Source organism: Esox lucius, chromosome 17 (genome assembly GCF_011004845.1).
Source record: "Esox lucius isolate fEsoLuc1 chromosome 17, fEsoLuc1.pri, whole genome shotgun sequence".
In the NCBI taxonomy this organism is placed as follows: Eukaryota; Metazoa; Chordata; class Actinopteri; order Esociformes; family Esocidae; genus Esox; species Esox lucius.
In genome coordinates, this window is record NC_047585.1 from 36,601,804 (window position 1) to 36,615,352 (window position 13,549).

At 41.4% G+C, this 13,549-nt stretch overlaps 1 protein-coding gene across 2 annotated transcripts; it reads right to left on the minus strand.

Moving 5' to 3' along the window:
* Window positions 1–44: 44 nt before the first annotated feature.
* LOC105016842 (zinc finger protein 3 homolog) lies at window positions 45–1,919 on the minus strand. Of its 2 annotated transcripts, none has more exons than XM_010880940.4 (2): window positions 1,437–1,919; window positions 45–1,278 (listed from the first exon to the last, which is right to left on the minus strand). In XM_010880940.4, the coding sequence occupies exons 1-2, from the start codon at window positions 1,603–1,605 to the stop codon at window positions 599–601; spliced, it is 849 nt and encodes a 282-aa protein (XP_010879242.1). In that variant the 5' UTR covers window positions 1,606–1,919; the 3' UTR covers window positions 45–598. The 2 variants fall into 2 exon arrangements, with proteins under 2 accessions (XP_010879242.1, XP_010879241.1); XM_010880939.4 differs by having other exon boundaries at window positions 49–1,278; window positions 1,428–1,918.
* Window positions 1,920–13,549: the final 11,630 nt, after the last annotated feature.

Sequence of the window (13,549 nt, forward strand, 5' to 3'; positions counted from 1 at the left end):
TAAAATATCCACATTTTCCTTCTATTTTGACTCATTGGTCCAATAAGTCAAAATATATTATCTGAATGGATTTTATTCATCTGTACATCGGTAAATGACTGGATTGCAATTTGACTCATTTTGGGTTAATTCCATTACAACTGCCACAGGACAAACACAACATTATATTTACATGCAAGTAATTTAGTGGACGCCCTTTTCCAGTGCAACTTCCACTAGTAACTGCATACATTTCCATACCGGTACTCAGTGGGAATTGATCTCTCAAGACTGGCCTTAGCAGTAACATGCTCAACCAACTGCCTACAGGGCACTGTTTTCAATATATTTTGGTTATGAATTAGGGATGGACACAATAAGTTACTTTTTACCTCTTGTTCCAATGGCCATATCTGCCACATTCTGAACAAAATCTATCCTGGGATGTTGGCAGTTGTCCTTAGCTGGGATTGTGACTAATAGCAATGTCTCATTGACAGAGTGGAGCGGTAGGCATATCTCACACCTCCGATAAATGAAAGGCAAAAAACTCAGGTTTTCAAACCAAAAACGGCTTTATTATTAATAGTAAAACACAAGAGAAGGTGGCACGTGTTCATTATAAGCCGGATAAATAGGCCCTGTGCCGATTGTGAGTTTTAAGGTGTCTATTTACTTCACCAGACTGGCTGAAACATTTCCCACACTCGGGACAGCTGAATGGCCTCTCCCCAGTGTGTACCCTTAAATGTGATCTAAGTTTGGACATGTGTTGAAAACTTTTCCCACAGACGTTACACTGGTATGGCTTCACATCTGGGTTCTTCTTCACAGTCTTTGCAGTGGATTTTCTTTGTCCTCTCCTGGAACTTCTGGGACAATTTGGCTGTGGGACCTCAAACTCAGAGGGTAGTCCATCACTGGCTATCTCATTGAAATATATATCGTTTTTACTCTGAGATTCAGCATTCAGATTCATAGCATAGGGTTGTGGACTGGTTGGATTTGATATTTCAAAGCCCTCTCTTTCAGGTTCTGATTTAATCACTTTAGCTGTGTTGGCGGGTAAAGGCAGAGAGTCTCCCTCTCTGATCTCCACAGTTTGAATTTGGTAAAGATGTCCTGGCTGTGGCAAGTCCTGATCACGGTACATTTTTTCACAGGAAGGCGTGAATATGGATTCTGTATGTGTGGACTCTGGGTCCTGTTGGCCCAGACCGAGGCTCCACTCTTGTTCACAGTGCTGCTGATGCTTACGAGAAACCTCCTCTGAGTCAGTAAATGTCACGGGCTGTTGGGCTAAAAGAAAGGAAAAGGAAGATATGCATTCAGTGCACTTTTCTAAAATTAGACTTTAAAGGCGGAATGTCAAAATGAATACAATAGATATCGGCTACATTTCAATAATCACACGTTTTCACAGTACTACTATGAGCGAGTAGCCCAACCTTGCGTACACTGGAAAGCGATGTCCAGCAGACCGCGAAGACGGTCATTCTCTGCCTTTGAACGAATGATTTCCTCCTGGTATTCGATTAAAGTATTTTCCACTTCTATGAATATTTCTTTAGCAGCTGCAGCTAACCGCTCGGTTAAAAACAAATTTAAAAGCTTCAGCTTAGTCATTTTGTTAATAAAAAACAACCGTTTCAGGCAGTTTCCAAATCGCTGAGGACTGCTAGTAAACAGTCGAGAAACGTAGAATGCGTGAATTTTGCGTACGTTCCAGAATTGCTTATACTATGGGCCCGTTTAATATTGCAGCCGGTTTGCAGGCTACGGCCGTGTGAGTGAACTACAAATTATTTTGCATCATAAATAACTACTCAATCATTTGTACATGTATACCAGTCGCTAAATCACAGTTCATTATACATTACATTCGTGAATTTGGATACATTTATAACGTTACTCCTACGTTGTTTATGGACCGCTGTGCATTCTGGGTACATTCGGGATAAAAAAAAAATGCAGAGTAGGATTTCCTAGGATTTCAGTCAGGAAGCACGGCTTCGTCGGCACCAACAGTGTGGCGGAGGTACTGCAGCCCAGTAACAGAATTCAACTGAGATAGGATAATTTAACCATCACTTTTTGTGAGCAATACATTCTTGGATTTATTGAAATACTTGTTTCTGAGCCCAGTTTGTTTTTAAATGGCAGGAAAATTTTTAATAGTATTTTTACTCAGGGGTGGAGGATTTTCAAGGTCCGGCTGGTTCCAGACATGATGCACATTTACTGCCCATGATGTGACAGAAGAGCACACAGACGTACCACATATGTAGTAGAATATTAAAATGTACTTCTACAAAATAATGTTGCCTATGCACCAAAATGACAAATGTGGAGATCATTTTGCAATTATACACACATATACAGTGGGGAGAACAAGTATTTGATACATTGCCGATTTTGCAGGTTTTCCCACTTACAAAGCATGTAGAAGTCGGTAATTTTTATCATAGGTACTCTTCGACTGTGAGTGACGGAATCTAAAACAAAAATCCAGAAAATCACATTGTATGATTTTTAAGTAATTATTTTGCATTTTATTGCATGATATAAGTATTTGATACATCAGAAAGGCAGAACTTAATATTTGATAGAGAAAACTTTGTTTGCAATTACAGAGATCATACATTTCCTGTAGTTCTTGACCAGGTTTGCACACACTGCAGCAGGGATTTTGGCCCACTCCTCCATACAGACCTTCTCCAGATCCTTCAGGTTTCAGGGCTGTCGCTGGGCAATATAGACTTTCAGCTCCCTCCAAAGATTTTCTATTGGGTTCAGGTCTGGAGACTGGCTAGGCCACTCCAGGACCTTGAGATGCTTTTTACGGAGCCACTCCTTAGTTGCCCTGGCTGTGTGTTTCGGGTCGTTGTCATGCTGGAAGACCCAGCCACGACCCATCTTCAATGCTCTTACTGAGGGAAGGAGGTTGTTGATCTCACGATACATGGCCCCATCCATCCTCCCCTCAATACGGTGCAGTCGTCCTGTCCCATTTGAAGAAAAGCATCCTCAAAGAATGATGTTTCCGCCTCCATGCTTCACGGTTGGGATGGTGTTCTTGTGGTTGTACTCATCCTTCTTCTTCCTCCAAACATGGCGAGTGGAGTTTAGACCAAAAAGCTCTATTTTTGTCTCATCAGACCACATGACCTTCTCCCATTCCCCCTCTGGATCATCCAGATGTTCATTGGCAAACTTCAGACGGGCCTGGACATGTGCTGGCTTGAGCAGGGGGAACTTGCATGCGCTGCAGTATTTTAATCCATGACGGCGTAGTGTGTTACTAATGGTTTTCTTTGAGACTGTGGCCCCAGCTCTCTTCAGGTCATTGACCAGGTCCTGCCGTGTAGTTCTGGGCTGATCCCTCACCTTCCTCATGATCATTGATGCCCCACAAGGTGATATCTTGCATGGAGCCCCAGACCGAGGGAGATTGACCGTCATCTTGAACTTCTTCCATTTTCTAATAATTGCGCCAACAGTTGCTGCCTTCTCACCAAGCTGCTTGCCTATTGTCCTGTAATTCTTACTGGTTGGTAGGTGATCAAATACTTATGTTATGCAATAAAATACAATGTGATTTTCTGGATTTTTATTTTAGATTCCGTCTCTCACATGCTTTGTAAGTAGGACAACCTGCAAAATCGGCAGTGTATCAAATACTTGTTCTCCCCACTGTAAGCACATTCCCACACATACAACCTTCTGGAATCATGGCCAGACTTTTGAGACTTTGAGAATTAATCAATGGCATACAAAACTAAATGAAAAATCAATAACCAACCCAGAAAAACAAGTTAATTTGAATGATCAATAGTTACGTTTAATGCAATTGAATAAGAACATAAGTACAATACCTTTAATAGGAAAATACATATTGTTACATATTTTTTTATTTACATATTTTCTGTATCTTCCTTTCTTAAACTTGACAGACATCAATGTATTTGTTCTTATGTTTGTGTTCAACTATATCTGGGATGGATAAGATAGCCCTGGTACATCAGGAACCATCACATAACATGGTTTAATTTAATTAGCAGCATTATTCAAGTGAAAAGCATGTGACTGTCTTTTGGGCCTCCATCTGACACTGCTTGGTGTAGTGGTCCTCCTCCAGAACTCCCTACGGTGAAGCCTTCAGTTATGCAGCTTATAAACTTGACCTAAAAAATGTTTTTATCCATTTAGACTCTCCTAAATCTATGGTGGTTCATTTCCAAATTTGGTACCAATGAACTATAGTTAAAAAGGGTTTAAAATGGTCCCTTATTAACAGTGACTGATCCATGCAATTATCTGATACTGACATCTACATTTTTATTTCTACGCTTTTCCCAGAATACTGCCCTTGACAGCAGGATACGCAGCTATCATCCTAAAACAACCCATCTCTAGACAAAGCCAAATTTCTTTTGCCATGGAACAGTATCTTCTGGAGAATATAGGAAGAGTGCAAGCAACAAAGGAGGATCACAGACTTCAGGATACTAAGTGACAAGAACACCCCCATTTACATTTACAGGGCTAAGTTGGTGCAGGTAGAGACAGTTGAGTTCGGTGTACACTGCATACACAGTTGTGAAGAGGGCATGTCAGTGCTCATTCCCACATCAGGAGGCTGAATGTATTCAGCACGGAGCCTCAGATCCTCAGATCCCCAGAATGTTTTACAGCTGCCCCACTGAGTGACTCCTGTCTGGAGTCCCCACACAGAGAACGTGGACATTTCTGGAACTTTTTCCCGTAAAATCACCTCTCTTGCTTCCTTTTCTTCTTTTGCCTTTCTTTTTTAAAGCACTGCTGTTAAGATGTTAAACTGCTAGGTTAGACCAAACTGACAGTTGTCACTCTCACAGTTTTCGAATATCAACTTTTAAATAAATAAAAATGACTTGTATCACCTCGCATCTCAAAATGGGACTACTTAATGTTAGATCCCTTGCTCCAAAGGCAGTTGCAGTGAATGAATTAATCTCTGATCATAAACTCGATGTTATTGGTTTATGTGAAACGTGGCTAAAGACTGATGAATTCACTGCCCTAAATGAGGCCTCTCCTCCTGGCTATACTAGTGATCATATCACTCGTGCATCCCGAAAAGGAATGGGTGTTGCTAATATTTATGACAGAAAATATAAATGTACTCTCAAACACATCACTGATTTTCATTCTTTTGAAGTTTTACTCATGAAAGTTAACCAGGCTGATCAATCGTTTTACATAGCCACTATTTACAGCCCCCCCCTGGCAATACACAATGTTCCTCAATGAGTTTCCAGAATTCTTGTCTAACCTTGTAGTCATGGCAGATAGTATTCAAATTTTTGGCCATTCCAATATTCATATGGAAAAGTCCAATGAACCTCTTCAAAAAGCCTTTGAAGCCATAATTGACTTAGTGGGTTTTATCCAACATGTCTCAGGTCCAACACACTGCCACAATCACACCTTGTAGTCCTGTCACGAGAAATAGATATTGCAGATCTAATAATTTTACCCCAAAATCCTGGATTATCGGATCACTGTCTTATTACATCTACCGTTTAAAACAAGATTATCGGATCACTGTCTTTTACATTTACCGTTAAAACGGTTTGCTCCGCAAAGAATTAGTTTCAAAAGCCGTACTATAAATTCTTGGACTACAAAAAGATTAATTATATTCTTACAAGCTCGCTCATCAACGACGGAGTAAATTAATCCGCAAACGATCTAATTGAGGATCTAAACTCAACACTGCCAAATACTTTAGATACGGGTGCATCACTAAAAGCAAAAGAAATACGCAACAAGAAACTTGCTCCATGGTACAGACAATACTAGAGCACTCAAACAAGCCTCCAGAAAATTGGAGCGGTGGCGCTCCACCAAGTTGGATGTATTCAGACTAGCCTGGATAGACAGTACACTACAATACAGAAAAGCACTCACATTTGCTCGATCATCTTATTTTTCCAACCTGATTGTCCTATACCTCCCTGACCAGGTGTCAATGGGGACACTTGAATTTTTTGATACCATATCCCTGGACACATTCACTAAATATGTAATGAGTTCTAAACCCACCAATTGTCAGACCCGATTACAACAAAATTACTTAAGGATCTATTCCCTGTGCTACGTCTGCCAATGTTGAACATAATAAACAGCTCCCTTTACTCCGAATGTGTACCAAACTCACTAAGAATAGCGGAAATTAAGCCTCTTCTAAAAAATCAAATCTGGATCCCGACATATTAATCAATTATAGGCCAATATCGAATCTCCCGTTCCTCTCAAAAACCTTAGAAAAATTTGTTTCCCAACAACTGAATGCCTTCCTGAAGATAAATAACATTTATGAAATGCTCCAGTCATAGACCCCATCATAGTACTGAGACCGCACTCGTGAAGGTAACAAATTACCTTCTGATGGCCTCAGACAAAGGTTCCGCATCTGTTCTGTTGCTTCTTGATCTTAGTGCTGCTTTTGACACTATTGATCACTCCCTTCTCTTAGAGAGAAGCCAGCATCCATGATGGTATGGGGGTGCATTAGTGCACATGGCATGTCTGACATGAACATCTGTGAATGCAACATTAATGGATGCTGCCATCCCCAAAAAATATTTAAAGGAAGGCCATCCTTGTTTTAGCAAGACAATGTCACACCAAATTCTATACGTATTACTACAGCATGGCTTCGTAGTAGAGTCCATGTGAGTCCAAGTGCTAGGGTAGAGTCCAGGTGATAAAACCTGACCTGTCACCCACTAAAATATTTGGCACATGATAAAATAAAAAATACGACAAAACAGACCACAAACAATTGAGCAGCTGAAATCCTACATCAAGCAAGAATGGGAATACATTTCATGTTCAAAACTACAGCAATTGGTCTCACCAGTTCCCAAATGCTTACAGAGTATTTTTAAAAGAAGAGGTGATACAACACAGTGGTCTGGTATGGTTTGAGCCGAAGGGCCCTGGTATGGGTTGTGGGGCCAGGGGACTTGGTAAGGGTTGTGGGGCCAGGGGACTTGGTATGGGTTGTGGGGCCAGGGGACTTGGTATGGGTTGTGTGTTCAGGGGACTTGGTATGGGTTGTGGGGCCAGGGGACTTGGTATGGGTTGTGGGGCCAGGGGATTTGGTATGGGTTATGGGGTTAAGGGACTTGGTATGGGTTGTGGAAGAGTTCCTTGTAGTCAGGCACCTGGCACTTGATGGGCTGAAGGATCCACATATTCAAGGCTAAATATCGGTCTAAATATCGACATTTTGACATTGTTGATTTTCCTAGGGGCCTCTGCCCATTATCGGCCATCAGGGTGCTTGTAGCCCAAGGCTCCTAATGGTCAGAGGCCCCTGACCAAACCTCTCTGAACATCCTATGATATGGATAAAGCAATGATCCTTTAAATGCACCAAAGCTATACAATCCTCACAAATAGTTTGAGAATATAAAACTAAACTAAAACTCACTAAACATTGACAACTTGATCAAATGATTACTCGGTACAAGATATATTTCAAAACTGCTGTTGGCTATGCGATAATAAGGGATTCTACGTGCTAGCTACAGTCAGTAGGCAACATGTGAAGAGTTCAGGAGTTATTAATTCAACTAACTAGCAAGCTCACCTAACTCAGTCTTGCTGAAAGAAAAAATGAAGTTGATTTATACAGTACTTAATTTTACAACGGACTATGGTCCTGCAGTTAATTGACAGAAATACTACTTAGCAGATAATGAATACTGGCAAAATCATATCTTAAATCATACTACTGGTAGTGTTACTTAAACACTCAGAGTGTACAGCCTTCAAAGATTAACAATCAATGTTTAAAACGTACAATATTTTTATCACAACACTGATAATTAAATTGAATGTTTCCTCTGTGTGTAACTCCTTGTTTTCTGCATTCATAGGTCCTTTCCGGCTATATTTTTTGTTACCCAGTGAGTGTAGAAATATGTATAATGATATTTTGAGTAGGAACGTAAATGCAGAATTTGCCACAAACATGGCAACAAGTTTTTTTCACTTTAACCTTTACAATGATTCTTTCTTCTCCTCCCAAGCATTGCCTGCATTTTATTCTCATTTACAACCAAAATGGGCTTGGAGTCAGTTGGGCTTAGTTCTTTTCATTCACTTCATTGTCCATCTGCTCAGTTGTGTTAGTAGTTAGTTAAGGCAAGGAATGACCAGTGACTTTAAAAATGGGACAGTATCCTTCTGAGGTAATCACTGACCAACAGTCAGCAGGACAATGCTAAATAACAGAGTAATATACTACATTTTTTTAATAAAGTTATGAAAGAAATACTAAATACACAGCACAGTTAACTGGGGGCAAATGGTTAATTCATGTCCTATGATGCAGCTCATGTGAACCATTATTAGACAAAGGTTCACAGGTCAATATAGTGGATAATGTGTATTGAAAAAACACTGCAAAATCTGAACGAATATGCACATCCAACTTATCAAATCCAGGACAGACAGCTGTATTTAAGTGACAAGGAATGTACATGTGCCTATTTTGTATTTTGCCATAGCATAGCATAATTCTGTTTCAGCTAACCTTTCTGCAAATGTGATTAGAATTATTGCATCCTGTGGAGTATGTCTGGTGGTTGGCTAAAACTATGTGGGTATTACGTTTTCAGTCACATGTGAGTCAGAAGCATTGGTGATAGTGTCCTAGTGCCAGTTTACATTAACCCTCACAAGAGACCAGAGAGCTTGAGCACAAACCCGAGAGTAAAAAAGCACCAATAACAAATCTCACCCAAAACAAAAAGTAAGAAATGCGCCCCCCAGTGGATGCAAGTAATCTAGATTCTAGAGGAGGAAAAGGTGTTGTTCGAAATAATTAGATCTGCTCGCTGAATCTGAGGGACACCGTTCTTGAGTCTAACCTGAAAGCGATGACATAAAACTATCATGCAAGGAAGTGTGTGCATGCACACTGAAAGAGGATGGAGAGGAAAGTACAGTCCAACACCTGTTGTGTGTGTGAGAAAAGATCCAAGTGTTAGTATGTGTACTGGTTTCTTGACAGATACCCACAGCCTAGAATTCAAGACGTGCTGGGTAACATGGGTAGTTTCTAATTCTAAATGCCCAACCAAGGCTCTGCATTTAGAATGGAATTGAATCAGAATGGTTTATGTTAATTGCCAAAGCAAATTGAGTTGAATGGTTAGTGATTTGGTTTGTGTCCTGGGGCATCTGTGTTTGTGTCCTGGGGCATCTGTTTATGGGAACAGAGCCTCAAGACCTGGTTTATGAGGCTGAATTAACGTCTCTGCAGATCATGACTTTGTTATGGAAGGTTTCAGAATCGGCTTCCTTTAGGTGGATGTAATATTCAGCGTCTCTTTTCTGGATCTTGATCATTAGCGAGTAAAGTCTTAATTCGGCTCTCTGTATATAACTGCTCCGGTAAATTGAGAAATAATCTGTATCCAGTAATGAACAAACTTCCAAAAGTGCTTGATGTTCATGCTGTATGAGCGACAGTGCAGCATGTACTAACAAAAACCCAATACAAACAGTAGTAAGCTAAAATCTACGTAATGAATGCAGAGCCATTGTCAGTGCGACCTTCCTCTATGGCGCACTGGCAGATCAGCATTAACACTTTTTGTTTTTAACAAAATGTATAAATAAAAGTCACTCATTGTGCGGCACAATATTTGGTTTGTACTCTGCATGCAATGTCTCAGTCATGTGCTTGTTCCATTTGATGAACGGGACCCCAGACCTTATATCCATGGCAATGGGTTCCAAAACTGTTTGGAGAATTTGAAGCTTGATCCAATTTGACACGTCTGTGTCCTTTTTGATGGCATCTGAAGGCCCTTCTTGCCTTGTCTCTCAGCTCATTGACAGGCATGTTAAAGTAACCAGCATTGTTGATGTTCAGGCTGAGGTTCTATGTACATGGTCTATGAAGAGGTTCTTAGGTTTGGGCTCTTTGCATGTGGGTCTTGGAACACAATTTCATTAATCCTACTGAGATTCACTGTTGGTGCCCAAGTCTGACAAAATGCGTTGCTGTTATCGGCTTTGTCTTGTGATCAGATCTGCAAACTGTAGATATTTTATTTCAGATTGGCAGAGGTTGGTAGCTGCAGACATTTTCCCCAGCCCTGGGGGATGATGTCACAGGCATATTTATTGTGGACATTGCATTAGATTATTGTATATTCCCCTAATGACACATCTTCGGGAGGCACTAATGTCATATACTGTAGTGTACAAAGACTTTTCTAATTGTATAATTTTAGTAAATCAGCCAACAGTCTTATCTACAGCAACTTACATTTTGGATCAAAAACATTTAGTACCGCACAATGAGTGACTTTTATTTATACATTTTGTTAAAAACAAAAAGTGTTAATGCTGATCTGCCAGTGCGCCATAGAGGAAGGTCGCACTGACAATGGCTCTGCATTCATTACGTAGATTTTAGCTTACTACTGTTTGTATTGGGTTTTTGTTAGTACATGCTGCACTGTCGCTCATACAGCATGAACATCAAGCACTTTTGGAAGTTTGTTCATTACTGGATACAGATTATTTCTCATTTTACCGGAGCAGTTGCTGCGACTCCTTTGCCCTGCCGCCGATTGGTTTACTAACACACTGATGGAGGAGAAAGAAGAGAGGCCAATGTGCTGGCATCCTATGTAGATCTTGGATGAGCTACTGCAATTTTACTTGCAAATGTTCAATCCCTGTACAGTAAAATGGACGAACAACACGCACAGATTAACTTCCAGTGGGACATTGCGAACTGCTATGTTTTGGTGTTTTCTGAGACTTGGTTAAACACTATGGTGCCTGACTCGGCCATTACCCCACCTGGTTTTTCCGTCTACTGGCAGGACTGAAGTTCGGAATCAGGTAAACATAAGAGGGGTCCGCATTATGTTTAACTCTCGCTGGGGCTCGGATGTTGCAGTACGTTCAACACACTGTTCACCAGACCAGGAGCTACTAACTAAAAAAGTATGGCCCTTCTACCTCCCATAGGAATTCAGCTCCGCTATTACGACAGCAGTCAATATACCCCCGCAGGTGGATAAAACACATGGTGAGGACGCTCACCACGAGGCAGCTATTACTGTTGTTGGCGACCTTAATAGGGCTAATATGAGGAAAGTTTGGCTGAAATACCACCAGCACATTAAGTTTCCTACCCATGGTGATCAGATTCTTGACCATTGTTATTCACAAATACGGAACAGCCACAAACCCCTCCCTTGCCCTGTATTTGGTAAGGCGGATCACGCTTCCATTCTTCTCCTTCCAATCTACAACAACTAAAACAGGAAGAACCGGCTTTTCAGGCAGTTCAGTGCTGGAGTGAGGAATCCATTACCACTCTCCAGGACTGCTTCGAGACAGACTGGCAGATGTTCAGTCACACAGTCAATGGGGACATTGACGAATACACAGACTCTGTCTCAGCATATTGATGGTGTCATCCCGAGGGTCAATGTCAGGACTTTCCCATACCACAAGTCCTGGTTTAATGGTAATGTCCGTGCTAAGCTCAGGGCACGGTCCTCAGCCTAGCGCTCTGGGGACCAGGAGGATTTGACCAACGGAAGGCCACCAGAGATGGAAAAAGAGACTACATGGATAAATTGGAGTCTACCTATCACACCTTGTGGTGTGGACTGCAACACATCACAGACTACACAGGGAGGAATAGCAGTGATGCTCGTTTCTTCTCCTCAGTCCCTGACGAGCTCAACTCCTTCTATGCACGGTGTGTGGCGACCAACACAATTCCTTCGGTGAGGCTTGTTTAGGACCAGGACGACTGCATTCTGTCCCTAACCACGGCTGACATGAGGAGAGCTTTTAAAAGAGTGAACCCTTGGAAGTCGCTAGGGCCTGATGACACTACTAGCGGAGGTCTTCACCTCCATATTCAACCTCTCTCTGTCTGCAGTCCACATCTGCTTCAAACAAACCACCACCGTCCCTGTGCCGAAGAGACCTTCCATCACCTGCCTGAATGACCACCGCCCTGTAGCACTGACCTCCATCATCGTGAAGTGCTTTGAGCGGCTGGTCAGAACCCACATCTGCTCCACCCTTCCTGACACATTGGACCCCCTTCAATTTGTATAAAGCCTCAACAGAACTACGAACGATGCCATAAGTTTGCATACCCTGGCAGAAACTGTGAACTTTTGGCATTGATTTTGAAAATATGACTGATCATGCAAAAAAACTGTCTTTCATATGACGCCACTTATTATCACATAGTTGTTTGGCTCCTTTTTAAATCATGATAACAGAAATCACCCAAATGGCCCTGATCAAAAGTTTACATATGCTTGAATGTTTGGACCTGTTACAGACACACAAGGTGACAATGACAGGTTAAAATGGCAATTAAAGTTACATTTCCTACACCTGTGGCTTTTTAAATTGCAATTAGTGTCTGTGTTTATAATAGTATAATAGTCAATGAGTTTGTTATCTTTCACATGGATGCACTGAGGAGGCTAGATACTGAAAATAGCAGAAAATAACTGTCAAAAGACCTGCATAACAAGGTAATGGAACTTTATAAAGAAGGAAAGGGATATAAAAAGATATCCAAAGCCTTGCAAATGCCAGTCAGTACTGTTTAATCACTTATTAAGAGGTGGAAAATTCGGGGATCTCTTGATACCAAGGCAAAATCTGGTAGCCCAAGAAAGATTTCAGCCAAAATTGCAAAGAAAAATCCTAAGGTAACCTCAGGAGAAATACATACAATACATCCTGAGAAGAGGTTTGGCATGTTTGCAAAAACTCTCACCAACTTTTACAGGTGCACCATTGAGTGCATCCTCTGAGGCTGCATTACTGCCTGGTACGGCAGCTGCCCCGCTGCTGACCGCAAGGCCCTCCAGAGGGTGGTGAAGTCTGCGGAGCGCGTCATCGGCTGCCGTACACGATGCCTGAGGCAAGCATGGAACATCATCAAAGACTAAGACCACCCAGGCTATGGTCTGTCCACACTGATGCTGTCTGGTAGATGTTACCCGAGCATCAGGACACACACTTCCAGACTCACAAACAGTTTTTACCCCCAGACCTTAAGGATCCTCAACCAGCAACACTGATCTATTGATCACACTATCACTTCATATGCTCTGGTCACCTACGTACATTCATGTACACTAGCACATTTTAATGTTTCCATTTATAGGCACTACAACACCTACTATTTAATATTTCTAATCATACTGTCCATATTCCCATTTCTACATTATATGAAATTGCTTTTAGTCACTATTCATATGTATATTTAATATTTTCTTCAGGACCCTCAGGCGGCACTGCATTAACAACAGACACGATTCTGTAGTGGAAATCACTGCTCAGGAACACTTCTGAAAGTCATTGTCTGTGAACACAGTTGAGGTGAAGTGGAAAACTGTCCTGCGGTTTAAAGAATCTAAATACGGAATTATTTTTGGGAATCATGAACTCCACGGATTTATGAGAGGGGCCATCCAGCTTATTATCAGCGCACAGGTATGAGGGT